Here is a 27578-nt window from a genome sequence, read left to right on the forward strand (position 1 = left end):
TATATGAGGTGTCTTAATTTATGTCAAACTTGACAACAGAGGCATCCACAAAATGAGCAAAACTACAGGCAAGGAGTATAAAGTGTGATGAGGAGGCACTTTTTTCCAGCTGTGACTTAGGGGAGGCGCAGAATCTCAGACTTTAACAAGCCCTCGTATTACTTGATGCTCCTACAGTCACAACTCACCATAAAACATAAAAGGGTCATTTTCCCATGAGAGTCTGTGAGACAATACAATTGGGAAATACCCCCTAAAGTGACATTTATCGCATGTAATGTGCACACTTGTAAATAAATTATACTTCAGGTAGGGAGCCAAATGCTAGTTACTTTTAACTTTTAACTAACATTGAGCCAAACACTGTAACAGTAAACAAGCTCCAAAGTGGCTCATTTAAAAGTAAAGGCCAAAGGTCAGAGTTGTCAATAATTAGTACAGTTAATTATTTCTGGTCGCTATCTTACCCTGGATGTTAGCATTGACTGTGATAACCAAACACAGGCTAAGCTAACATCAGGGCCACACAGGAGAGGACCTAAGGACAGGTGGGTGGGGGGGGCTTGGTATTTGGCGCCCTCTGCCGGATGGCTCCCACAACAACACGTGGGACATGACACAACCGGTTCCCGGATCAGCAGACCGCGGAAGACATATGTTTCGTGGTCTCCTGTGATTGGTCCAGGCGCGGCACGTCCCCGGCCAATGACAGGGAGACATCTGTTCGCTGGAGCGACTCTAAAATATTCCTTCTCTTCCTCCTCTCGGTTTCCATTCAGCAGACACTTCCCCGGCAGCAGCAGGTCGCGTTGGGGCAGAAGAACGATGAAGGTCCTCGGTGTAGCAGCGGTGGTTGTAGCGCTTTACTGCGCACATGCTAAGGTGTACCTGCGGGAGGAGTTCCTGGACGGGGGTGAGTTTCCAGTGTGGGTTGTGCTCGACACTCGCTGGTTTGGAGTTAAAATCCAAATCGTGTGTTAAATTCCTTGCAATTTTTACCTGTAAATTGTACATTGGGGTTTTATGTCGAAGTCTCCCTGTGTTCACGGGATCGAGTGTAAACACCAGACGTCTCACTTTCATGCGGTAAAGTAGCTTGCTAGCTAGCTCACTTTAGCAAAGGCCCCGAAGCTAGCTAGCAGACGCGACGTCCCACCCCGCTGAAGTTTACACGTTCCAGCCCCAAAGTTGTGGAGTCTGCAGGTTTTTTTTTTTTTTAAATGGGTTAAACCTGCAGGGATAGTTGTATTTGTTGTGTGACTGTTATCTGGAAGTGGCTGCGTGTGTCTGAAAGCTTAAATTCCCCCTGGTGTGTGCAGATGAATGGAGAAGTCGCTGGGTGAGCTCCAAACACAAGTCTGACTACGGAGAGTGGAAGCTGACGGCTGGGGACTTCTACGGAGATGCAGAGAAGGACAAAGGTAAATGAGGTTTTACTCCACGTATCTTCACACGAGAATCGCATGTATTTGCATTAGGGCCTCAAAGATCCTAAAACGAGTTTGGTGTAAATTCTGAGAGATCAATAAAGTGTAAGAGCTCGACAGATCAATCAAACTCCATCGATGAGGCAACAAATCCAATGCAATTCAAAGTGATTGACAAAACATTGATGTGTTAAAAACATTTGGATGTAGAGATAAATGCATTACAAAGTAATACATAATAGAAAAGTAGACCATAAGAGAAAGTGAAAGTAATTTGAGTAAAAACAAAATGGCCTTACCTATGAAATAGATAGTAAAACTATAAAATTGTGAAATGCTTTATGAATACCAGACTGAATAGGTGGGGTTTTAATTTACATTTAAAATTATCAATACAGCATTTTTGTCTCCTCTGATCTGTGGAAGAATCACTACGTGTGTTGGTCTGATGCAACTTGATTCTACAGCTTTAATATTCACTGAAATAAACAAGACCCTTAACCTCCGTAAACTGGTTTAACCTCAGTGCCCAACCCAGAATTTTTTTGGCAGCATCAGAGGCATTTCCCACGCTGTTATCAGAACATCTCTTCTTGGAGTTTTTACATTTTTGTAAAGTACGCTGAAGAGAACCTGTTTTGCTGAAGGTTTATTTTTGTCCTTTTGTATCTCAGGTCTCCAGACCAGTCAGGACGCTCGTTTCTATGCCTCCTCTACCCGTTTTGAGCCTTTCAGCAACGAGGGCAAGTCTCTGGTCATTCAGTTCACTGTGAAGCACGAGCAGAAGATCGATTGCGGCGGTGGCTATGTGAAGGTCTTCCCTGCTGATTTGGAGCAGACTGCAATGCATGGAGACTCCTCGTACTACATCATGTTTGGTAAGTGGTGACGGTCACAGAAAATGAAAAAACACTGAATGTTACAACAACGAGATTTGCAAAATGTTCTAATTCAATTTATTTTGCTCAGGTCCTGATATCTGTGGCTACAGCACAAAGAAAGTCCACGTTATCTTCAACTACAAAGGCAAGAATCACCTAATCAAGAAAGAGATCAAGTGCAAGGTAATTCTGACTTTTAAATTAGATTTATTTTATACCTTAATACAATGCAAACATGCATCGCCTCTGCTCCAGTAGTTAAATCCAATCACATCTGTTTCTTGCAGGATGATGAGCTGAGCCACCTGTACACACTGATCCTGAATCCAGATCAGACCTATGAGGTGAAAATTGACAATGAGAAGGTGGAATCTGGCAGCCTGGAGGAAGACTGGGACCTCCTGCCTCCTAAGAAAGTTAAGGACCCTGAGGCCAAGAAGCCAGAGGACTGGGATGATCGTGCCAAGGTTGACGATGCTGATGATGCCAAGCCTGAGGTAGATGAGCTTACTGTTATAACTACGTAATCATGTTTATCAACCTCAAATGCTGACAGGTTTTCCACTTCAGTCCTGTGCTTTAAGGAGCTTTCATTCATAGCTGTGTGTGTTTTCCTCTTTAGGAGTGGGACAGACCTGAAAACATTCCAGACCCTGATGCTAAAAAGCCTGAAGACTGGGACGTGGATATGGATGGAGAGTGGGAGCCACCCATGATCCCCAACCCAGAGTACAAGGTATGTTAAAATGTTTTTTATGATCGTTCTATCTGAGAAATGCCTAAAATTCAGTGTTAATGACTCATAAACATTTATTGTTACAGGGAGAATGGAAACCCAAACAGATCGACAACCCCAACTACAAAGGATCATGGGTGCATCCCGAGATTGACAACCCTGAATACAGCGCAGATTCCAGCATCTACAAGTTTGATAACGTTGGAGTTTTAGGTCTTGATCTGTGGCAGGTGAGAGAGAAAGAGATCCTCTTTAAATAGTCCTGTTATTGTTGCAGTGATATTTATCACCAGTTTAACATGTTTTACTTTTCATCTCAGGTGAAATCCGGTACCATTTTTGACAACTTCCTGATCTCAGATGACGTGAAGGAAGCAGAGGACATAGGAAACGAGACGTGGGGTGCGACAAAGGTACATTGATATATATTTTGTTACATATACAACACATGAAACTATTGTCGGGGAGAAACCGAATACATTAGCCAGGGACACGGTTTGTAATTATCTTAACTTTCCTCACAGGAACCAGAGAAGAAAATGAAGCAGGAGCAAGATGACCTGAAACGAAAAGAAGAGGACGAGAAGAACAAAGAACAAGATATTGAAGCTGAAGCTGAAGAAGAAGAAGAAGCAGCAGCAGATGACGAGGATGAAGATGAAGAAGATGATGAGGAGGATGAGGAAGACGCAAAGGATGAAATGGAAGAGGCACTTTCAGAAATGGATGAAGAGGAAGCAAAACTTAAAGATGAGCTTTAAGGAGCCAGAGATTTTCTGTCCCTCCTTTAGAAACTCTGTCCTGTATTTCCCAGGGGTAATGTGGCTGCTGTGCATCCTTTCCCTGAGATCTGGACACGACCCAACTTGGGGGGGCAAATGTAGTGAAGTGGGGCAGGTGGGTGTTAACGGACGTAGTTTCTCTTTCATTTTGGTCTTGATGTTGCCCTGTTGATTTATAAGGTTTTCCAACGACAAAGTCCATCCCTCGTTTTGTCAAAACAGAAAATAAGGAGGCGCTGACATCTTCTGTTTTCTAGATTTGTTTTCCTTGATTTACACATTCATGTTATTTGCAGATTCCCTTTGCACACTCACTCATCTGTGATTAAAAGTTTGATGATATGGCAAATTATGATCGGTGGAGAATAGAGACAATCATATGTTGACTTAAAAATTCTCTTTCAGCCTGGTTGAAACACAGAATGCACATAACCGGACATGATATTAGCAAAAACTGTAAAGGTTACAGTAAAAATAATCACAAAATACAGAATTCCAGTCTGTAGTGTAACTTATTTTGGTTATGTCTTTGGCACTGAGTTTTTATTTTCCTTTCTACACTCTTTAAGGCACACTTGAATGAAATCTGAAGTGTAAATGTTTTCTGACATTGAAATGACATGAATTCAACATGTATTCATGGGAATGTGATTGGCCATGCATTGTTTCCTGAAAGTCTGGAGAAACAGACAGTGAGCGAGCCCCTGGTATGACTCATGACATCACTTAGGGTCAAACTTATTTTTATTGGACAGAATGTTATTGATACCAAAGTTTTTATTAAAAGATTATAACCATATTGCCTTATTGTCATATTTTTTTAATTTTATATGCATGTCCAGAAACTTCAGATTACAGAAACCAGTCAGTACCGCTGCTGCAATACCAGAGTCAGGTGGTTTCTTGACAAGACGCGACCTCAATAAACAATGTCATTAAAAACAAAATATTTACAGAAAAATAAAGGTACTGGAAATGGAGTGCTAAGACTATCCAAGAAATTGCACTTTGTCAAAGTACTACAAACTGGATTTGAGGGCCTGCTGCCCACACTGCTGGGTGGGTAATCTTGTATATAAGGATGATCTGTATGACTGTTCCTGTAAAGTTAAGCCAAAGCTTCTCGAATGCCCCCTGGTGGCCGGCTGCAGTGTGGGTCATATACCCTGCATCTTGTGTGTCATGGACCAAACCAAAAAGTCCCAGTACACGTCAAATACATTTTTAAAAATATATATTTTTGACTTTATGGACTTCCAGTTATTTGATGCTATAAAACAGGGTTCGAAACATTATGATTGACAGCTGAGACTCACTTGTAATTGTAAAAACTTGACCTTTAGTGTTTCAGTGACTCTTTTTCAACATGTAAAAACGCTGTAGAAACGTTTCTTTAACGTCGAATCAACTTCAACCACAAAGAAACTTTTCAGGTTGAATTAACAAACATTTCTGTCTGTAAACACATAGAATTACAATATAAAGTAGTGAGAAAAGTAAAGACTGAATGATACAATAAAGAGTCCAGAGACCAACTAACAAGACAATAACACACACATCAATTAAAATGGGTTGACATAAGATTGGAGACTTTCTGTCTTTGATATTAATTTTACGATATCTATTATCCATTTAATACTCAATCCTATCTGTGGAATTCAGTGGCTAATGTGCAATGCATTCCACTGTATATATTCTGTTTCAATTGTATACATAATGTCTATTATATTTCTTTTATACTTCCTTGCTCTTATAGAAGGTAGAATAATTGTCAGACTGGTTGTTGTAATGAATGAGATTTAAAGATGTAATGATCAGGTTATTAAGGGATGTGATGTTTTTGAGAAAACACATACTGCTGCAAATGAATGACGTATGGAACAATTACAAGTTAATAATAACCCAATTTAATAGAAATAGAACATATAAAATGGAAACAGCGAAAATGTTTACTCAGGGACTGGCCCGAGAGTTACTCATATATGAGAACAGTGGAATCTCTGAAGCTGAATTGGTTTAATTAGATGAATATGTGTGGATTATGTGCTGCTGGTCAAAATAAATACATTTGTAATTCCTCAGGTTGAGCTTTTTGGAGATGATAAAGAATGAAAGCGACATTTAATGGATGAAACGCTCTAGAATGTAATGAACAAATTAAATAAAATGATGATAATCAATAGTATTTGCTTCATACTATACATTTGGATCCATCCATGTTTTTTCTTTTATCACTTGTTTGGCCACAGTTATAAATATGATAACAATCCAGTCTTTTCTTGTCACAATACAAGTTTAACAGCCACTAAATCATAGCTGTCACTCAAACAAGTACACCATGCTTTGGGCGGATTGCAGCTCTTCCAAGTAAATCCCATTAAAACATATTCTTCCTGATACTAGTAATATTTTTGTTGGCTCTGTTTTGGCTTTCTTGTTCACTCCGTCCAAGCTCCTGTCCCGGTTAGTCCCGGTTCGTCCCGGTTGGGCCCGGTTAACCCAGGTCAGTGGCCCCCCGGTGTTGTGACTCAGACGGTTTCCTCCCGGAACCTCTCCGCCCTCTCCCTCCGCTCGGCCCCGCGTCTCCTCGCTTAAGGGGCGTGTGCGCGCTCCCGAGACACCAGGAAATATGGCGGCGCTCATGACGCTCAGTCAGGTAAGAAGCGAAATATGTCCCGAAAAGCCTGTTAAATGAAAAGCTGCTCACCATCCAGGGACGGGGACAGTGTCCCTGTGCGGTCACCTCCCCGCTGCTGGGCGAACCACGGTGAATCCCCGGCTGTGGAGCCGTAGCAGGGACGTTTCGTTGTGGGGGGGAAAGAGTTGGTTGGCTCGTTGAAGTGAAGATAACAAAGTTACTGTAGGTTTCTTTCATGTAGGAGGGAAGCTACCGTTGTTAGCACAGGGACGCTAACAACGACAGTGGCACCTGTTTACCATCGTTAAAGTGGAACCAGAGCCAATGTGTGCAGCTAGCTAACGTTAGCTGTGTTTATCCTCTTCAGTGTGTAAGAGTGTCTCCCTGTGAACTAACAGCTCCAGTTTGTCTACTCTCTCACTGTGACTCAGCTGCTGTTGTTGTGTTTCTCCCTCTCCCATCTGCCCTCTGCAGCTATCGGGTGGAAACCCAGCCTATGAACACTATTACAGACAGGTGAGACGTCCACTGCAGCTACTGTTCACTCAGTTCTATCGCTGTAACAAACACAGTTGTGTCTCCATGTGTCCACTTCATGCTTGTGTGTTGACTCTTGTGTAGCTGGATCCTGGGAACACTGGCAGAATATCAGCTGTAGACTCGGCTCAGTTCCTTAAGAAGTCCGGGCTGTCGGACAGCACATTGGGGAAGGTGGGTTTCAAACACACGAAAACACATGAGACACACACAGAGTGTATATTTAATAATCTATGGCTTCTAGATTGTTTTGTTATTGTTTCCCTTAGGTTTGGGATTTGGCAGATTCGGAACGAAAAGGATATCTGGACAAGAGGGTAACACTGAATTCCTCTGTACGTTTGCAGTGATTGCTGATGTGTGCGTTTAACACCCTCTCTTCCTCTTTCGTAGGGTTTCTTCATCGCTTTGAGGCTGGTGGCCTCAGCACAGGGGGGAAATGACATCAGCCTTAACAACCTCAACCAAATCCTAGCGGCCCCAAAATTTGTAAGTGTTGAAATGGAGTGTGCAACAGAGGGACAAATGGCAGTTGGGGAACTGACCATTCCTGGAGCTTCCTGCATTTGTTCCTGTGTTTGTCTTGAAAATGACCTTATTCTCACTTTGTCTTTTACAGAAAGACAGCAGCAGCCCATTGTTAAGTGCTCCCACGACAGCGCCTGACTCACAGTGGGCAATAAGGGTGAGGTGGTAGTATTTAAAAAAATAAAAAACATTATTGAAGATATAAGAGAGTAAAGCTCGTCATCTAATCTTGAGTTTTTTCTTTTTCTCTCCCAGCCTGAGGAAAAAGGGAAGTTTGAGGGTATTTTTGAGAGTCTGGGTCCTGTGAAGGGTCTCCTCCCTGGGGATAAAGTCCGGCCCGTTTTGATAAACTCCAAGCTACCTCTGGATGTGTTAGGAAAGGTGACGTGACGCTTTAGAGTGATTATACCCACACACAACACAATTTTAACAATTCAAAGCAGCTAAATCATTTTTATTTTTTTTGCATTTCATTACTGTTTCCATAGATTTGGGACCTAAGTGATGTCGATAAAGATGGGCTTTTGGACAAAGATGAGTTCACAGTGGTAAGCTAATAGAAAAAAATACTTGATATAACAAAAAAATGTAACAGATTAAATCACATAAATGAACTGATTTCCCCGTTGTCTAGGCCATGCATCTGGTGTATCGAGCCATGGAGCAGGAGCCCGTCCCGACGAGCCTACCCGCTTCCCTCATCCCCCCTTCCAAAAGGAAGAAGTCTGCCGGTGCAATGCCCGGTGCTGTGGCTGTGCTGCCTGGTCTGTCGGGGTTTCCATCCGGCCATGGTCCTTTCAAAGACTCCTTGCGAAGCACTCCTCCTCTGAGCAGCTCTACTCCCCTCAGCATCAGTGCTGTGAACCTCTCTCCAAAACACTCCTTCAAATCCAGCACACAGGTATGTCACCTCACCTCCTCACTTGGGTTTGTCTTGAGGTGCTGTTAGGAATAAATGATGTTACACCCCAATATAGAAACAGTGTGAATTATCACATGAAATAATGAGACTAATGTTCATTTATATGATATACTCCATGACTCTAATGTACTTCAACTCATTTAGTCAAAAACTATTTTATAACTTTTATTTTATAGATTTTATAACATTATATTACAAGTTCAGAGTTGTTATAGGGAGTTATTTTCCAGCCTCTCTCTCTCTCTCTCTCTCTCTCTCTCTCTCTATTAAAAACTATACTTACATCCAGTAAAAACAATTGGTGTCACCTCTTTAATTAGCTGTCTGATGTCATTGGTACAGATTCCTTACTGATTGGATTGATTGTTTTAGAAAAATAACACATCCTTCATATATGTCTCTAAGTGCAGTGACCTGTATCCAGGGTAATCCCATGTACTGTATGAGGATGTCTGTTTCTGGATATAGAGAGTTTTGTAAGTAGACATACAATGTGAAAATGTTAAATAAACACACATCCTGCTCCTCATCAAATAAGTGTCAGAAGGGCAGGACCTGGCATCGCAAAGAAACCAACATATTATGTATTGATGCTCTTCTATTGCTAATGACTGGACTTGTTTTGCCACATTGCTCCAAGCATTGTGAAGTGATCTTTCACCTGCGACTTGGAGGAACAGGTTTCCCTGAGAGTGAAGGGAAATGAGGTTCTCTGCTCACAGTCTTACCACAATTACCTGACGTGGCTCTCATGGCAATTTTTCTCAATGAATGTCATTTAAATTTTCGTTTAAAGCTATTTTTAGCCTCACTAAAGCGGTAAATTCTCTCTCATACCAAAAACTAAATACCATATTTTGTAGGGATCCTCGTGTAATATGGTATATTTATACTGTGAAATGTTCTTGTTTACTCACTGTCAATCTGATTAGTTTATTTAGTGACAGTGATCACATTTCCAGTATGGGTGTGAACGTGGGCCAGGCTGTTTGTGGGAAACAGCTGATGAGCAAAGCATTGCATTTTCATCAAGGGGAAGATTCATAGTAATTATTCTCCCTGGAGTCCCAGGATTTTGTTGTAGATGTTTTGAAATCACATAATTGTTGTTCTCTGCTTATTCTAGCCGGTGGTGAACTGGGTGGCTGACAGGGAGCGATATAAAGACATTTTCAAGCAAACGGACTCAGACGGTGACGGCCTGGTCACTGGCACCGAGGTGATAGAGATCTTTATGCAGTCCAGTCTTTCCCAGACGATGTTGGCGCAGATATGGTGAGACCACATCTCGGTTCAGATCCTAAATATCTCTCTCTCTTTCTCTCTAGCTTGCACCAACACAAACACACAACACACACACTGGATATAACCAACCTAATTTGGTCCTTGTGAACACAAATGACTTGTGTGATTATTTGCATATAGAGTGGGGAGGTGAGATCCAATCACAAGTGCTGACAGGAGACACATTTTAATGCCAAACTAGTCATCAGATCTTTCAGGACGGATGTTAACATCAGGTCTCTAAAATCTAAAAAGAATAAAACTAAAATCCCACATTTTGTTGTCCTGCCTGGAAAAACTACATTTATTATCTAAATGGCCTTTTCATTGTCAAGATAAAATGATCCAATCACACTCATGCTGTCATACCTGGCTACCTGAGAAGGGCTCAGTGACTCATTCACATGTGCTGCAAGTTTGATCAGGTTCAGTACCATAGCACCATCTTTTGGACAGTTTGAATCATTACATTTTCTCACGCATAAGTGAGAAAACTTGAAGCGCCTCTTAAGTGCGTCAGTGGAAATGGTTAAACGTGCTCCGATATTATTATTATCTCACAAAGTGTCCGGTATATGAGTTTTCTGAGTAAAGTTTACCCTTCTGTCTGCAGGGGATTGGCCGACACTAAACAGACGGGAAAGCTGAACCATGAGCAGTTCTCTCTGGCCATGTATCTGATTCAGCAGAAGGTCACTAAAGGTGTCGACCCTCCCTCCAGTCTCACCCCAGACATGATTCCCCCCTCAGAAAGGACTGGAACAGCAGCAACGGTTCCCGTGAGTCCGGACTTCCGCGCACTCCTGCTTCGTCTTTATGTTTCTCTGTTTATTCAAATTCTCTCTTTTCCAAAACAAATATTATCACTGTCATCTGATTCTGTACCTTAGGAGTCTACGTTTCCCTGCAACTGCAGCATTTTGAATTCAGACTTTTGCTCTTTGGCCTTTTAGCCTTTGCTCTGCAACCCTGTTTATATGCTTTTTCTTTGTATGACCTCTTCTCTATCCAACCGAACAGAGCTATGGGGGCCTTCTGTCCTCTGTGAGGCCTGAACCTGCTGCACTTGCCAGTATGCGCAGAGTGAGTAGTTTAGCTTTGTGTCACAAGGTGGTGCTCTTGTACTGTCATATTCTCCATCTCTGTCTGAAGTACTGGGTGTAAACACCTTGTTCCTTTTTTATTACACATCAGTTTACCAAGTTATGTTCCCAACAGAAGTAAGCACAGGACATCTTAGGTCTTTTTCGCTTTTGTCAACATTTTTGGTTGTTTCTGCGAAATTAGTTTAACTTTAGCTGCATTTATGGCTCACACTGCCACCTGCTGGAGCTTCACCAGCAATGGCCCATCACTGCACCCAGTGCCAACTAATGTCAATCAAAATGTGCTTACCAATTCAATTATAACAAGTAGTGTGTTTATAATTAAGCAATTGATGTTACGAATAGAGCAAAAATACAATTAAGTCTGAGAGCATTCAAAGGACTAAAGTAGAATTACACACACTTTGGTAAATCTTTCACAAGTGCTCTCACAGATTTTTTTTAAAAATTGAAACTCATTAATTTGTTATAAGCCTGATGTTGGACACTCATCGATAAGACAGATGTCACTGTGGTGTTACATTCTTCTGCCTTGTCCTATGTGCACTTCTCTTTTTCTATTGTCTGAATCTCTGGCTCCCTCCCTAGCTGTGCGAGGTGTTTGTATTTCCTTCCTGTCTTTTGTTTTGTTAGACTGATCAGTGGGGAGCTCCTCTTCCCTCCTGCATACCTCTCCTTCTCCCCTCTGCTCTCCTTCTCCCCCCTTTTCCCCCCTTTGCACATTAGAACATTTCTGCTAAGACCTTAATCGCATCCATTTAATCATTTCCCTGTCCCAGCTGCCGTTTGCCACTCTCTGTGTCTCTGTTCTCACCCTCCATCACCCTCACGTCCTACAGTGAACCTTCTTACCCTGCCTTCATTTTCTCGTACTCATCTGCCTCAATGTCTCTGGCCTCAGGACAGCAACAGCTCCACAGGATCGGCCGAGCTGACAGGCATCAGAGAGCTGGATGACCTCGGTCAGGAAATAGCTCAGCTGCAGAGGTGAGCCCGTGCACCCTGAGTATAAGGAGGAAAGGATAGTTTTGTTTCATTTCCTCTGAGAAAAAGGAGGAAAGGTTGCAGTGAGGTGATGTTGAGGCTCAGGATCAAAGCTCTTTTAAAACATTAGTTTTAGTTTATTGTTCCTTTTAGTGTTTTTTTTATTCCTAGAGAGACTCTGCAAAGAAAACAATATCACCATGAAGCTTTACTAATACTTTGTAAGGCGATCGACATGCATTGAAAGTTTCAGTTGGACTAAATATAAATTTGTATTTCAAATGTTTACAATTATATACTAAATATTCTGATATATTTTAGTGCTTTAAGCATGCTTAGTCCATGGAAATAAAAGAATACTGATCAGATGGTTGCAACAGATACCTCATCTTTTCTGATTTCAAGTTTGAAATGTTTTTTCACAGCATAGCTGAGTTGGCTCTTTTGATAACATAATTTCTTACTTGATTCCCATGCTCTCCTCCTACGTGCTTCACCGACAGAGAGAAATTCATCATGGAGCAGGAGATCAGGGAAAAGGAGGATGCCATCAAGCAGCAAAACAGTGACGTTCAGGTAAGGCTAAGTAGAGGTAATTTATAGTCAAACATCAGTGAATTTGTATTTCACGAGTTGCAGTTCATCTCAGTGCTTGGTTTCTAAAACTCCTGGTATGATTGTTTCTCGGACCCTCAGAATATGCAGAATGACTTGGACAGGGAAGGCAGCAGCCTGCAGGACCTGGATTCCCAAAAGCAGGATTCCCAGGAGCGTCTGGAGGAGATGGACCAGCAGCGCTCCAAGCTGGAAGGGATGCTCAACGACGTCAAGATCAAGTGCCAGGAGGAATCTCAAATGGTCAGAGACTTATTAAAATACATAACAAAAATTCTATTGTATTAAATATTCTGCTTCTGGTGATATGATTATACACAGTTCTCATCTTATTGTTTTGAAATGTCTTTACTAAGCAGAGAGTGGTGTATTTGGAGTCAGGTTACAGATATTACTGTGCATTCATTCTGATTATTTTTACACCACATGAACGCTCAGTCAAGCATTGAGGTCAGTCGGTTATACGTTATTATTTTTAAACAGTCACAGTGTTTTACAGTGTAAGTGTGGTGTGTAATCTTTTTTTGGGACATGATAAATATGTTAGTACATGAAGCATTGCACTTCTAATTGATTTGAGGTATAATGATCATCATCATCTTACTGTACTGAGGTTTCTTTCCTTCTCTTGAGAGCAAGCTTAAATAATACTAAACACTACTGCTTTAATTTGTCCAAACAAGCAAAACTAAATTAACGAATCAAACTCATATTCAAAAAACAAGTCTACGAATATAAAGCTTCCCTCTTTCGGTTCTGCATGCACGTATCAGATATCGTCCCTGCAGAGCCAGATCCGCTCTCAGGAGAGCGACGTCCAGAGCAGGGAGGATGAAATGAGCCGCACCAAGGCAGACCTGGGCCGGCTGCAGGGCGAGGAGGCCCAGCTGGAGCAGAGCCTGCTCTCTGGTCAGGTCCAGCTGGACAGCATCATCAAGTCGCTCAAAACCACCCAGGAAGAGATCAACCAGGTCAGTGCAGATGTGGAGACAACAGGTTACACAAGATTCTCAAGTAACTGATTAACTCACTGTTTTGTAGCACAAAGATAAGATTGAAAAGTTAGATAGGTTTAGTTGTTCACACAAATATTAGCTCAGGATACTCAGTCATAATGCAGGACTGGAGGTAGAAAGGTTTTTATATTTCATATACTATCTGCAATATGTTTTATTTAGCTGGAAATCGTGTTGTGCATGCAGCAAGTTCACTTTTGGAAACATAAGTTTTACTTTCATTTCTCCCGATCATTGTCCTGCTTATGATTCATGCTCTGAAGCACACTGAAACGAAACTGTTGGAAGCTGCTTCCAGATATGCACTGAGCCCAGGATATTTTTTTCGGTGGGGCTGCATGTGAGAACACAAATGTCCGAGCGACATTTCTGGAGTTTTTCACGACAGCCGTCTTGTAAAATGTCAGAGTGAGCCCATGTGAAAAGCCCAAGCAGGAAAATGAGAATTCACTGCATTTCTATACAGGATCAACACAAAGTGTCTTGCCTCCTACATGACCTACCAAGGCATTTTACTGTTGTTTTATCTGACCCAATTTTCCGGACATTTCCTGGAATTCATGTCTAAAAAATGCTCTATTGGATAAGATTTTCATCAACTCAGCTACTAACCACTAACCAGCGGAAGCCTGATTTCTACTCTTCTACTTTGCTTTAAAAATATTTTTATATTTGAAAATGTGGCATCAAATCAGTTTAATAACTTCTGCCAGGTGGGAAATCAAATACATGAACTATAATAAGTGGAATCACATAATTTGTACGTGTGCTCAGGCTCGCGGCAAGTTGTCACTGATCCAGGAAAGCCAGAAGGAGATGACCAAGACCATTGAGCAGTACAACGGCGCTTTGAGCGACATCAATGGAGGAAACTTCAGCAACCTGCCGGACTTAAGTGAAGGTTTTGCCGAGAAGGAGAACGGAGGATTCAGGAGCACGGTGAGGAGATGATGAAACCTGTATATATTCTTTTCGTCTAGACCTTTCCACTTGAAAAACCTGACTGGTTTTGGTTGCTTGGCCTCAAAAACCCAGACAGAGTGGAGAAAGTGGGGAGCATTTCAATCTTCACAATTACTTTTTTTTTTTACCACTCTTACCCCTACTTTACCTGTTCAGTGCGATTCAGATGCCAGAGTTAAAAAACAAATACTCTCTTGAAAGCTTGTTTTCATAGTTCGACAGCACTCATCAAACTTTTTAGTTCCTATAATTTAAAGGTATTTTTGTTGAATGTGGCTATAAGTCATTCCTTACAACTACAGATTAGATATTCTGTGTTTGTTCTCTTTCTTTTCAGTTAGTGTGCATACTTTTCTTTTATTGTTGTCTCTCTCTGAACTCGTGGTGGTTTTTCTGTTTTCATGCACCAGGATGATTCTTTCAAGTCGAAGATCGCCATGTTCAACACCAGCAGTGCTAAGGAGGCTCCACCCGACCCCTTCCAGACAGAAGACCCCTTTAAGTCTGACCCCTTCAAAGGTCTCCAACACATTCTTGAATCTCTCTATTATTTGCATCTATATATCTGTAGGGTTGAGGATGATTGCTCTGCTAAACACTTGACTCAAGCTTTTCCTTTTACTACCGGAATAGGTACCGTCTTTGTTGTTCATGCGGTGAAAGAATATAAATAATTTACTATATTCATACAGTATCTTGAATGGCACTCAGTAGAGCGCGTACTTCCACCAAGGCCTAACACTCCCCTTATGAAACCACAATTTAATTCTGTAGAACTGGATTTTTATTTGAATCTGCACCAAATTTCACATTCACATATACATCAGTCCCCTAAACATGCCTGATTTTCTTCATCATGATCTATGGAAAAGAAACACAAGCTCCTTAATTGGGGGTAATCATTTCTTGTCAGAGGCTGAAGATGACTGTCTCTTTCCAGATCCATTTGGAGCAGACCCTTTTAAAGAAAGCGATCCCTTTAAAGGCACCTCATCTGAAGATTTCTTTAAGAGGACGGATAAGTCAGACTTGTTCGGATCCTCGGAACCCTTCGGAAGAAAACCCTCCCTGCCAGCCAAGGTATCAGACGCCTCCTGTTTTTCAGCGATCAAACTCGATAGTCTGAAATGCTGTTTTCCTTTCTACATTTAATGACTTGCTGTGGTGCTGATACTGTAGAAACAAGCCCTGATGTGTTTTCACCATTGTGTGCACGCAGTTATGCAGATGTGGTCATTGCGTATGGATTTTACAAAAGATCTTTTGAATAGCTCACCCGCTGAACTTGTGCTTTGCTTGTTTTTCCCAGCCAAGTGCCTTCAGCGGCGGTGATCGCTTCACATCAAACAGCCCAAAGCCAAACGATTCAGGTACTTTGCTGCACACATTGGATGTCAGTTCGCAGAGGATGATTAAATTCAGATTATTCTGAGTTCATGTTTATCCCTGTTGTTTCTGAGACAAGTCCAAAACTCTTAATTTTCCTGTTTAAATGAGTATTTAGGCTGTTAAGTTGTTTTGTATTTGTTTTTTCTTTTCACACGGAGCAAAAACAGGTTGTCAAAGATTCCTTTGTATATTATTTGAGGTATTTCTTACTACTATTATTGTAATCAGGAAGCTGCTATACTGCAGTAGAAGGTACTTTACGCTGACTTCCTGCCATGGCACTTGGTCAAATAAGAGAGCGAAAGCCTCGTCGTCCCCGTGCTAAATATGTGCAGATTTTCCACGCAGGTTTCCCACAATGTGACTCTATTAACAGAGGTCAGAACGTGAGAGAACGTCCTTGTTGTGAAACTCATCTCAAAGAGTCCTTCTTTGCTTTTCTGGGTGACGTGTTAGATTTAGATTATGTTTTTGGGGGCATGAGGGGCAAACAATTTTTACTCACTGTGGCTTCACTTTTTCCTGTGGTTTTGGGCTATTTTTAGTTGAGTACCTACGCATTTAACTACTGGCCAACTAAAAATACTCCCCCCTACCCTGGAAAAACAGGAGGCTCGCAGGATCCAAGCATAACAGAAACTCTGTGACTGCTGGTCCTGCTCTACTAGAATACACTGCCACTCCTTTAACCAGTTCATTCCTGCTTCTGTCCTGCCTTTATATCTGCTGCTATTGACTCGCTCTGCCTCATTCAGTGCCGAAGTTGTTTTAAGTTAGTGGCCGGTCCTGGCCAGTGCTCTGCAGCGCTTACACACCTCCACAAGAACACAGAGGCATCTGTAGCCCTGAGCCCAGTGACTGTGTGTAAAAGAAAACACTGCGTAGCTCACATGAATGGGGTCTCTTGTGGTTGCACATGCACAACAAACATATTCTATTACAATGTTTTGTTTTTTCACTGTAACGATCTGCAGTTTTTTTTTTCATTAAGCAGCATACCACTGAGCTTCAAAACAAGCCGGGCACAGTTCTGGTTAACACTGCGGCAACTGACGCCTCTAATTAGTTGATCAGATACATACGTCAGGTTAAACAAAACCTCTACGTTCCAGGGTTTTTTTTTTTTCAAAAATGTCATGGAAAATTAAACGGTCATGCCTCATTCCCTCCCCTGGAAATCATACGCAGGCCCTCTCAGAATAGGCCCGAGATGTAGAGATGCTTTTGAATGCGTGGTTCGGGGGACTGAACTTCATTATAGTTTCTGGATCTTTCCATAAATGTATTCACATGTTCCAAATGCTTCTCAATGTACTCTTGTCACAGAAGTGTTTGGGAAAGTGGACCCGTTTCGAAGCCAGTCGTTTGGAGGCAAAGGAGGTGGTTTTGCCGACTTTAGTCAGATGTCAAAGGTAAGTTATGAATCAGTTGCACCATAAAGCATCATTTTCCACCGAAGTTGTAGGAAAACGGTGTTGTTAATTTCTTCTCTCGTCGTGATTTATTTCTTAATTTTTTTTACCAGTTTATTACGTTTGTGAAAACAGTCTCTCTGGTATGAGGCCAGAGGCTTTAGATCTTGGCTGACATTTCTGTTGGCGTCATCATGCTGTGTGATAGGTGAGGGATTTTCTTTGTGTGTGAACAGAAACCAGACAACCCAGTGCTCCCATCAAAGAAAAGTGTGCCTAACCGACCTGCACCTCCCTATGGTAAGTGCTGAATTTATGTACGTGTTTGTTTGCTTGCCCCAACATGACCGTGCTTGCTGCTTAACTTGATATTAATGGTTTATTGTTGTTCATAACCAGCATGTATTGTTGGTTTAAACTAATTGAATTCGATGCCATTTATGATTTATCACGCTGTTGTTGTCGGTACAACTTCAAGTCGTCCTGTTCTACTTCTTATGGCTGCGACTTGTCACAAAAATGTAGCAGCAACAACATGTACTCAGTTTGCCTGTCGTCCTATTTAACAGGGATTATTATGCCATGATGGTATTAGGAAAAAAATCACTTCCCTGTTGAGCTGTGAGGGTGCAGGAAAAGTTTCTGAGAGGTTTCTGAAGTTAGAACAGTAGTAGTAAGTTGGTGGCGGGAGGATATGATCCTAGCATGGGTTTCTAAAAGTAATGTGTAATAAAGACAGTTTAAAGACTTTATTTTTGTTTAAGTAGCTCCATGCTGTGTGAATTTACTGAGATGCTATAAAAAAAAATACTCTTCTCAGCTATTTAACCTCCTGACATATTTACCCTCCTGTTCATCTCGTTCAAAGTCACACACATGCTGACAGGACATGCCCAACACATGCCCTTCCGCTGTTACCTTGCACTTATTCTTTTAGCAGAAGCCACAGCGTGAGAAAGTTGGTGTTCCCCTTTGCTTAACCACACAGAGTGGTAGAGATGAGTATCGACTACTAAATAGCGAGCCAGCACCAGAGATGTGTTTCGTTCATGATGGGGAAGTGAGAAGCCCACACTCAGAGTCGTGGGCCGCTCTGAAGGTTCTGCATCGCTGGAACAATTGTGCAACGAGTTCTGGTCGAGTAAACCGGTGTGAATTAACTGTTGCAGCAATTTTTCAGGCATTTGTGAAGCAGTGTAACGAGTAAATTAGTATTTCATTAGAGAAATCGAAGGCCTGTGAGTTTGCTGATGCAGCCTTTTTGTGTTGTTGGAAAGATGAGGAAAAAAAAATCCTGGCCAGATAATAATACATCATTAGAGGAAATGTCTTCAGAGCTAACTGGAGATGAGGGTGGGTCAATCTTCTTCAATTCTCTTTTCCAAAAAAGCAGCACTCTGCTTATCAAGCTGCGATGCATCAGTCAGCTTTACTCAATAAATGTGGTTAACACCTTTTTTAAACAGACATCACCCATGGGGTATCTACATAGCTTCGAGATCTAGGCTTCCTGTAAAAATTTTGCAACACAATACGACCCACGCCTCTGAAGTGTGAGGTTATTTTCCCAAGGGGGCTAACAGTTGTTATCCTCCATATAGTCAGACCTTCGAAAAATGTTCTTATGACATGGATTTGGTATTTATTTAAATATCTTCCTTCTCCAGTGGGTGTGCTCAGTTCGGGTGCGTCAGAGCCGTTCCAGAGTGTTTGCTCCGCGGCAGACATTAAAGACTCTAATGTTTCGGCAGACTCGAGTAAAACATCCAAAGACTGTCCTGTGGGTTTTGCACATGTTGACTCTGTAAGTGTAGTCTACTTACAGTTCTTTCCCGTCGGATCACGTCCCTTTGTCTGCATGAGCTGCCGAACCCCTTCGATCTCACGCTCTGGATTCTGGAGCTGCAGGCTCACAGGTGTCAGCTGCTCTGTCTCTGGGCCTCATTCTGTTAACTCTGCCTCACACGGTGACTTTAGAAGGCAATCACAGGACTGCTGTTTTCTACTGGCTGTTGACTAACAACTGACAGAACACCTCAGAGCTTCGAATGAAAGTAAGAATACGTGTGTTTGCATGGCCGACTTGGACAGTTCCAGTTAACTTGCTAGACCGTCTGGTAAAGGGGCTTCGCATGCTCGTCGTCGTAGTCTCAGACAGGAAGTCAGGATTTACACACTGTTAGTAGGCGAGTCCGTGAACTTGCCCGGTCAGGTAGCACTGGAGGAGCATTTTTCAAGTGTTGAAGAACCAGCTAAAGGCTTATTTTCTGTCAAAGCATGATATGCCTGGAAGCAGAGCACAACAGAGTAAATCTGCCTCTTTGTCCTCCGCCTTCCGCTTCTTTGCTCTCGTGTATAGTCTAACAGCTGAGCGTGCTTGCAAGTGGGAGGATGATGCATGGCAGTTTTTTTGTTTCCGGATTGTTTCATTTGATGTGACATGAATTTATGTTATCCCTCCTGCCAGCATGACAGTTGTGAAAGGGATTTGTGTGGTTTCATTTTTTTTTTCATATCGAGCTCTGTATTGTAACCTTTGTTTTTCTGCCAGGATCCGAACATGTCAAGGTAAGACTGTACGAGGGTGTGGTGGTCAATTCTTTGCATGTGAAAAACCTGTCCGCACAGCAGAATCTGAGTTGGGTGATTCATCAGCACGATTATTTGCAATGTATCCACAGTCACATTGATCCAGCTCCTGAATATTTATGTGACCAGCGATTTTTGGCACCGCTGTAGCTCGAGGTTTTTGCGTAGAAATCCTTTTAATTAAGCTTTTAGTGCTGATTTCTTTGCTGTTTTGTGACGTCCCAGTGAATTATAAAGTCTTGATTTATGCATTTCTTTTTCTCAGCTTACCGTTGTATATCTCAAATAATTTCAGTGTTGTGTGAACATAATTCTTTCTGCCAAATTAGGCCTGATTTTAAATTTGCAACCACCTTTTGTTTGACATCGGCTTTCGTCCAGTGATTTGTCTCTCTTTTTGTGTGTGTGTGTTGACATGTCAGCCTGCATTCCTGGGTTTTGTCCACATCTAACGTTTGTTTCCCTGCTCTAGTTTGGAAGTGAGAACCAGCAGCTGGAATGGGCCAAGCAGGAGAGCGAGCGGGAGGAGCAGGACAGGCTGAGGAGGCTCCGGCTCCAGGAGCAGCAGGACCTTGAGTTCGCCATCGCCCTCAGCAGGGCCGACATGCCCAGCGCCTGACCAGGCACGCCCCACCGCAGCTTTCCAGTCCTCTTCCTTTTGCCTTATAGTCCTCCGTCCTCTGGCGCATGACAACAGCACAGACACTGGCCCGACATGACTAGCAGCCCCTGTTACCAATTTGTGCAAGACACCAGTGTTTCCCCCACCGTCAAATGACTCTGCATTTAGCCACCGGTTAAGGTTCATTGCTCCCAAACTACATGGCAACTATAATCAGGGACAATACGGAGCCACTTGATTTAAGCCTGGCTTCATCCTGCAAGACCAGAGCGATTTAACGAAACCCAAACCAGAAGGCTTCTCGACTACAACCTAAATCTAGCTCCATATCTCGTCGTGGTTAATCACCCTGCCTTAACCAAAAGCCTGTATGTTGCAAAAAAAAAACAAATAAGGAAATCTTAAGAATATTTTACCATTTTATTTGTGTACAAAAGCAATGAATCTGTTGAGTATGAAGAACTTGTAAAGTACACTGTATAAACTGTTTTATATAACCTTTAATTACTCCGAAAAAGTCATATTGAAAGTAAGAAAGTCAAACCATACAAGCTAACAACTCTGTTGGCCTGAGTTTGTGCGAGAGTTATGTTCATATACTGTAAATATTGATAGTTTTATTTCCAAGTCCGTCGCCCAGGACTAGATTTTAGTTATCGGCATGATAATGGCATGATTTAGATTTTCATTTCAAATGTTACAAGTGTTTCCTTAGAATTCTGAATGCATATCTTATATTTATGGCCTTAGAGTCTGTGGATTGAAGAAACGTTTGAATATAGTCAAACCCTCAACAGGAATATACATGTCAATGTAGAAGTTGTGATGATTTGGGAAACTGATGAGCATTTTATTCCTATAGCAAAGCTTCAGTTAGTTAACTTCTTGTGTTTAGAGTCATTGAGTCGGTCGTGATAATCATGGAGGTCTTCCTTTCTTCTGATCAAAGTTCAGTCGGTTTCACCTGGAGCGCTGTTGATCCGCCCCTCTGATGTCAGCTGGTTTGTCATTGGCTGCCTTGTTGTAACGCCCAAACAACCTGCACTCCCATACAACTAAAAGCCTCTATCAAATGGAAAAAGTGTAAACCTACGTTGTTTATGCTGGTGCTGTTACATTTTAGATTTCTCCTCTTTTTACATCTTCTTCTTCTCCTTCTTCCCCCTCACATCACCACTCATGCACAGTGACGTCTGCTCTTTAGCAAGTTTTTAGCTTTTTGCTCCAATCAACCATTGGATTGTTATTTTTAAGCTCTGTGTTTTTTCTGTGCATTAATATCTAATGATCCAGTTGAAGGACATTTGTGTAAATGCCCTTACATGGCTTCCTTGTAATTATGAAACACTAATCAGGTTTATTCGGCACATAATGTAGGCACTGTATATTCCAGCACCTACTGGACAAAGTGGCATTGCCTTATTTATCAACATATCAACATTTTAACGTTATATTGCACAGTATGTATGTGATGATGATATATCTATATCTATATAGATATATATATATATTAAAACAATTATTAGAGTTTTAAGTTGCTCAGAAGTGTACTAGCTTTTAATTGAATAAAAGTGATTTTTAACATTGCTGGAATATGTTAAGTATTGTAATAACAGTCGCAGAAAGAAAGAAACACAAAGTAATACATTTATTTTGTAATCTAAATTATTCATCAGTGGTAAATATAGATATATTATGTCAACTTTAATTTTAAATGGTAATCTGCTTCTTTTTGAAAATAATTTTCTTGTAGTTCAAGATTATTTGAGTTCTGCATTGATATTGTGACAAGAAAAGGGAAATGAGAGTGACATATTTGCATCTTCCACCGTGGTATATTTTTGACCGAGTATGTGCTTCCTCTTTTTGTACTGAATTGCAGCAGAGTTTTATACCCACACGTGACACCACTCTCTATCAACTTCTGTTTAAAGTTTTTAATATTGATTAATCACCAAAACCACGTACTAGAAGAAAAATGTTAAACATTTATGAACTTTTTAAAAAAGATGCCGTCTGGTTTTGATACATCCACTCAAATCTAGCCTCTTTGATGCTGGTGAAACAAATGCTGACACCACGCAGACATATTATGCACAGACCTGGATACTTTGAAACTGTAGTGCGGAGTGACTCTGTGTAATTGTAGTATTAAGGCCCTTTGATGTCTTACTATAATTTCTACCCATCAGAAAGGGAGTCTAAGGGCTCCCTGATGAGGGTTTGCTGTTCCCCTCTGTCCAGACGGCTCCTGGCTCACTCTGTAATTATGGAGATGGAGTGTTTGTATTTATAGGCTAAGCCCACAAGTGGCTGCCCTTTTTCTGTCGTGCAGCTGCATAACATCACAGTGGAAATCAAGTGGCCATATTTAAAAATTGAAGTGGGTCTACAATGGCAGCATGTACAACCCGTTTACTGTCACTGGTGTGATGGTGTGCAGGTCTGCGGCGCTGCACTCGAAGCGGCTGAGAGCAGAGTATGAAACTTCAAGTGGGTGCATGTGGTTCATTGAACTCGAGGTGTGAACAAGAGGTCGCTCAGCACGAAAGAGAGGAGCTGGGACGTCAATTCAATTTCATTGATTTTTAATATTTACAATAAATACACATTTTACAGTATAAAATCCATTTACATATTCTTATAAATTTAAGTAAAAAATAATGCACAGGACATCAAGCCCTGATAGTGTACAGAGGGGCTGGATCCAGGAGTTTCACACCAGAGGAGACAGTGATGACCCCGAGCAGGAAGAAGCAATAAAATTTTTAAAAAAACAGTTCAGGCCATTTGGACATTGAGGCAGTTTAAATAAAACATTGTCTTTGCACACGTTTTGGCAACTGTATGTGCATCTCACTCCCGTCGACAAGAACATGTACTGTTTTGTGGCCATGTCTTTCTGTCACTAAGAGTTTTTACAGTAGCACAGTCATGAGAGAGGCACTTGTGTCAAACACCGCATTCCAGTTCTGTCAAGGAAGAGTAGTATATACAGGGCCAGCCCCTTCTTGGTCTGCCTGCTCTAAAGCAAACAAAGCTTTTCTAAAGCTTTCAAAGAACCAAAGTAGTACCAGCTACGTCATTAGAAAATAATAACACTAAAACTTTTTTTTTAAATTCAATATTATATATATATAAAAAAAAAAAGACTTTGGTCATGTGGAGAACAACTTAAATAAAAAAATACATCAGTTGGATCAAAATAAAAATAACACAACCCCCCACCCCCCCCTGAACCCCAGGTCCTTATGGGGGGGGCCTTCACATGTGCCTCTTCATGTGAAGAGCCAGGTGGTCGGACCTGGAGAAGGCCCGCTCACACAGGTGGCACTGGAAGGGCCTGTGTCCGGTGTGTTTTCGGAAATGACGAGTGAGCTCGTCGGAACGGGCGAACTTCCAGCCGCAGCCCTCCCAGCTGCAGTGGTACGGCTTCTCACCTGCGGGGACAGAAAAAAGAGGACATGGTCAGAATGTGCTGACAGGAGACACACGGCTGTGCTGCAGGGAAACTGGTCTAGTCTAACTGGTGGCGCTGGGTGTGAGCTCGGACTTACCGGTGTGCGTCCTGAGGTGAGCCTTCAGGTGGGAGCTCTTGGTGTAAGTTTTGCCGCAGCCTGCGAACGTGCAGGTGTGCGACGCCGTGCGCTTCCTCGGCCATGTGCGTCTCCCTCTCTTGGGTTTGGACTCCAGCAGCTCCAGGGGCGAGGAGGGCGGTGTGAGCATCACCCTCTGCGCGCCGGGCTGCAGGCTGAGACCCTCGTCGTACATGCCGAAGGCGGCGTGCTGAGCGTGGTAGGACATGTGCAGATGCGGGGCTTGCGGGTGGTGCTGGAAAGGCACCGCCGTGTGATACTTCTGCGGGAAGTTCATGGACTGGCACAGGTGCGCCTGGCAGTCCGAGGCTCCCCGCTCGTCGGGGCTGAGCGGCGGCGTCATGTTGCTGGCTGCCCGCGGGGAGATGGCCACCCGGGGCTGCTCGAAGGACATCATGCACGAAACGTTCCCCTCCTGCTTGATTTTGCTGCAGCTCTGAGGCACCATGCCCACGATGGGGCCGTACGCGTCCATGGATGGCTCCACTTTGATGTTGTCCAGGCGGGGAAAAGGCGCAGTGTTGACATAAAACCGTCCCTGAACGCCGGGGTTGCGCGTAATGCCATAGTTGTTGGTTCCTTCGGAGCGCAGCAGCTCGGTCATGAGGCTGACGCCGTACGGGGGCGGCGGGGAGCGGTGGTCTTCTGCCGGGTAGGATGGCACCGAGTGTCCGCTGGTGTACATGTTGGGCTCCACGGTGCCCACGTACTCCGCCCCGCTGTCGGAGCCAGTCGTGTTGGCGAGAATAAAATCCAGATCCAGATAATTACTCAGATCCTCGTCGTCCTTTTTGCTGTGATTGTCCAGGTTTTGTACCATTTCAAGCATCGAGCAGCTGCTGGAGACTAGTTTGTCCATCTCTCCTTTCCACCTCTGAAAGAGTAAAGAAACATCATCAGTTCACAGAGCCGATCACAACAACTTTAAGTTTAAAAAACAAACAACTTTTCAGTCTCTTAATGTGACAAATTAAGTTTGTATCTAGTTTTCTTTACGCAAATTCGTTGTTTCAAACTGCGCAAACAGGTGAAACAAAGTCACATCTGATCCAACTCGTCGCGCACGTCCACACATTTCAAAGCACAATCGTTAACTCACGTTTTCCCAGGGTTTCTCTCTTTGGTTTGAAAAGGTGGCGAACGACGGCAGCATCACTCCGGATAAAGCCATCTTCTGGTTGGTATAATCAAACTGGGATATGTGGAGTCCGAGTGGGTGCGCGCCTGGAGTCCGTGCGCCTGCTTCCCTGTGTCTCTCCACAGGCATGAACAAGTTTTAAAAAGTGGTAGGAGGTCCTCCGGCCTTTTAACTCTCCGGGCAGTTCGCGCCTGGCCAATTGTGAGAGCTCAGGAAACCACGTAGAGTTCGGTAAATATAGCTCTTTATAAAGCGGCTCCTGCAGGCAAGCGCGGCTCAGTGCGCCGTGTGACCGGCACCGAGGCGCAGGGCAGCCTATAAAGCGCGGGCCCTCCCCCGCACGCTGACGCACGCCACGCACCGACCAACCTGAGCCGCGGCTGGAAAAAAGTTGCAGGCAAATCACAAACACACGGGCGATATAGCAACGGTACATTCTTACGTAACGTGGTGAAATAGAACAAGAGTTAATGACAGAAGAGCCCCGGAGGCCATGGAGCGGCATTAATAACTTCATATGAAGGCTGTCAGGGCTCCAGTTAATCACCAGCACGGATAAATATTAATATATACACATCAAAATATACAACTCCGAGCAGTGGGTTAGGAAACACGTTGAATAAGAACCATAAAACTCAGGATTAATTGATTTCATTGAATCTGACAAGATGTTTTTCTTAAAATCTCCATGTGGTTTTATTTGTCGGTTTCCAGTTTCAGGCCAGTTAAGTTTTTTTCTTTACCTTCATGATAATGACTCTACAACACACGCTCCATTCATACCTTCAGATCTGTGTCTATAAAAACATCTGCATATTAAATGTCTGATCATAATAATGCCGGATTTATAGAGATGTTTAAGATATTCTCTGCTGTGCGTGTGCGTGTGCGTGTGTGTTACATGTGAATTGTGGTTATATAGAGGTTAAGGTTAGACATGAACTAGTCATGATTAAGTTTAGGGATAAGATTGAAGATGAATAGAAGTCAATAGAAATAAGACGTTAATAAGAATTAATAATAATTATCTTAATAAGGATGGCTGTGCAAACCTGTGTGGGTGTGTGTGCGCGTGTGTGCGTGTGTGCGTGTGTGTGTGTGTGTCTCAGCCTCCACCTGTTTGACGCGTCTCGCTCTCGCCTCATTATCATTAATGGAGGATGGTTTTTGTTCCTCCACAGCGGGCTTGTCCAAACAGGCGCCAGGCTCGTCTCGGGGCGGTTTGCTCGGCCCCCGTCTTCTGCAGCGCTCCCTGCACCAGCCGTGATGTAAACACGGTTCCAGGTAACGTCCCATTCAGGTGTAAATGACGGGCAGTGTGTGTGGACTGCAGGAGCCACATTTACACCACAACTCAGCCGCCTCCTGGTTAATGTGTCGGCTGCAGGGATCTAGTTTCTGACGTGGAGGGGTTTTTCTCTGCAGGGACCCTCTGGCTCCAGAGGTCAGCAGGTTAATTGTGACTCTAAAGCCTTAAATAACACTTAAATCATATTGTTTCTTCACGTGAAATCACTCACCTGAACTTGAATTTTGATTTAGAACAGAATAGAATGTCTGTAGTGTCATTACAGTACAATGAAATTAAAGGTTATGTCCTGAAAAGCATGTGCAAATTGATTTAAAGAAAAGTTTCAAATCCAACACATCTCTTTGAACATCATTTAAATAACACAAAGAAATCATCCAGAAAATATATACAACATATAAAGGGACCTCAATCAAAGGGTTTCCCTAATTTCAGTTTATTAAAATGTCACAGTCATCAGCTTCTTTGCTCATAAGATAAGTAGCAGTGCCACAATGTGAATATAATAATATTCCATTGAAAACAAAGGTATTTCATTCAAAAGATTCTTTGAGCAACATCAGCAAACTTTACTTGAAATGTCAAAAGTACTTATTATGCAGAGAGTATAACCTGTTTAACTACTAGATCATTATTACTGATGCTTTTCACATGTAAATATTAATTTACACAAAACATGATAGAGGTAAAGTGACAAATAACTAATCATTTTATATATATTAATATGTGTAAAAAGCACAATAGTTAAGGTGTTTCCCCTTAAAAAATGCCGTAAAAATGTTATATCTTGGATTTTATGTCTGAAATTCATAAACTATTCACGTCGTAGCCTCATCATATGATCCCCTCTGAAAAAGAGCAGAGTCAGAGTACAAAGTGGGAACAGTGGTGACAGTCTAAGGACGTCAGCATGTGAGTGGAAGTGTTTTAATAACCACTGATTAAAACACCGTGTTCTGCACACACCTTCAACACACTCTCTTTAATCTGAACCCCCAGAGAGACACACACCCAGTAAGAGTAATGAATGTGTGAAGAGAGCAACGAGCTCAGCTCCTCATGAGAGGCGCATCACCTCTCATCAAGCTGTCATGTCCACGCTGA

The 27578-nt window shown here is 42.4% G+C and overlaps 3 protein-coding genes across 9 annotated transcripts; 2 read left to right on the top strand and 1 right to left on the bottom strand.

Annotated features, from left to right (window-relative positions):
• Nucleotides 1-700: 700 nt before the first annotated feature.
• LOC118117440 (calreticulin) lies at nucleotides 701-4623 on the top strand. The gene is made up of 9 exons (XM_035169649.2): nucleotides 701-913; nucleotides 1320-1421; nucleotides 2102-2305; nucleotides 2397-2491; nucleotides 2596-2805; nucleotides 2931-3044; nucleotides 3131-3274; nucleotides 3365-3457; nucleotides 3569-4623. Exons 1-9 carry the CDS (start codon nucleotides 706-708, stop codon nucleotides 3803-3805), a joined length of 1407 nt encoding a protein of 468 aa, XP_035025540.1. The 5' UTR covers nucleotides 701-705; the 3' UTR covers nucleotides 3806-4623.
• A 1754-nt stretch (nucleotides 4624-6377) lies between these two features.
• Nucleotides 6378-22018, top strand: LOC118117439 (epidermal growth factor receptor substrate 15-like 1). 7 transcript variants are annotated; one of them, XR_004697787.2, is made up of 24 exons: nucleotides 6378-6482; nucleotides 6939-6980; nucleotides 7086-7175; nucleotides 7271-7318; nucleotides 7395-7490; nucleotides 7621-7686; nucleotides 7785-7910; nucleotides 8018-8077; nucleotides 8164-8430; nucleotides 9578-9726; nucleotides 10349-10514; nucleotides 10756-10818; nucleotides 11743-11828; nucleotides 12329-12401; nucleotides 12522-12683; nucleotides 13214-13411; nucleotides 14231-14395; nucleotides 14830-14938; nucleotides 15360-15499; nucleotides 15729-15789; nucleotides 17135-17220; nucleotides 17457-17520; nucleotides 18888-19788; nucleotides 20282-20404. XR_004697787.2 is itself a non-coding variant. In XM_035169645.2 (24 exons), the coding sequence occupies exons 1-24, from the start codon at nucleotides 6456-6458 to the stop codon at nucleotides 20426-20428; spliced, it is 2628 nt and encodes an 875-aa protein (XP_035025536.1). In that variant the 5' UTR covers nucleotides 6378-6455; the 3' UTR covers nucleotides 20429-22018. The 7 variants fall into 7 exon arrangements, 6 of the variants coding, with proteins under 6 accessions (XP_035025536.1, XP_035025538.1, XP_035025539.1 ...); XM_035169645.2 differs by having other exon boundaries at nucleotides 18888-19024; nucleotides 20282-22018; XM_035169647.2 differs by having other exon boundaries at nucleotides 19772-19788; nucleotides 20282-22018.
• Nucleotides 22019-23002: 984 nt separating this feature from the next.
• On the bottom strand, nucleotides 23003-25455 carry LOC118118281 (Krueppel-like factor 2). Its single transcript, XM_035171336.2, has 3 exons — nucleotides 25127-25455; nucleotides 23989-24901; nucleotides 23003-23871 (listed from the first exon to the last, which is right to left on the bottom strand). The coding sequence occupies exons 1-3, from the start codon at nucleotides 25292-25294 to the stop codon at nucleotides 23696-23698; spliced, it is 1257 nt and encodes a 418-aa protein (XP_035027227.1). The 5' UTR covers nucleotides 25295-25455; the 3' UTR covers nucleotides 23003-23695.
• Between the last annotated feature and the right edge of the window lie 2123 nt (nucleotides 25456-27578).

This window comes from Hippoglossus stenolepis, chromosome 11 (genome assembly GCF_022539355.2).
Source record: "Hippoglossus stenolepis isolate QCI-W04-F060 chromosome 11, HSTE1.2, whole genome shotgun sequence".
NCBI lineage: Eukaryota > Metazoa > Chordata > Actinopteri > Pleuronectiformes > Pleuronectidae > Hippoglossus > Hippoglossus stenolepis.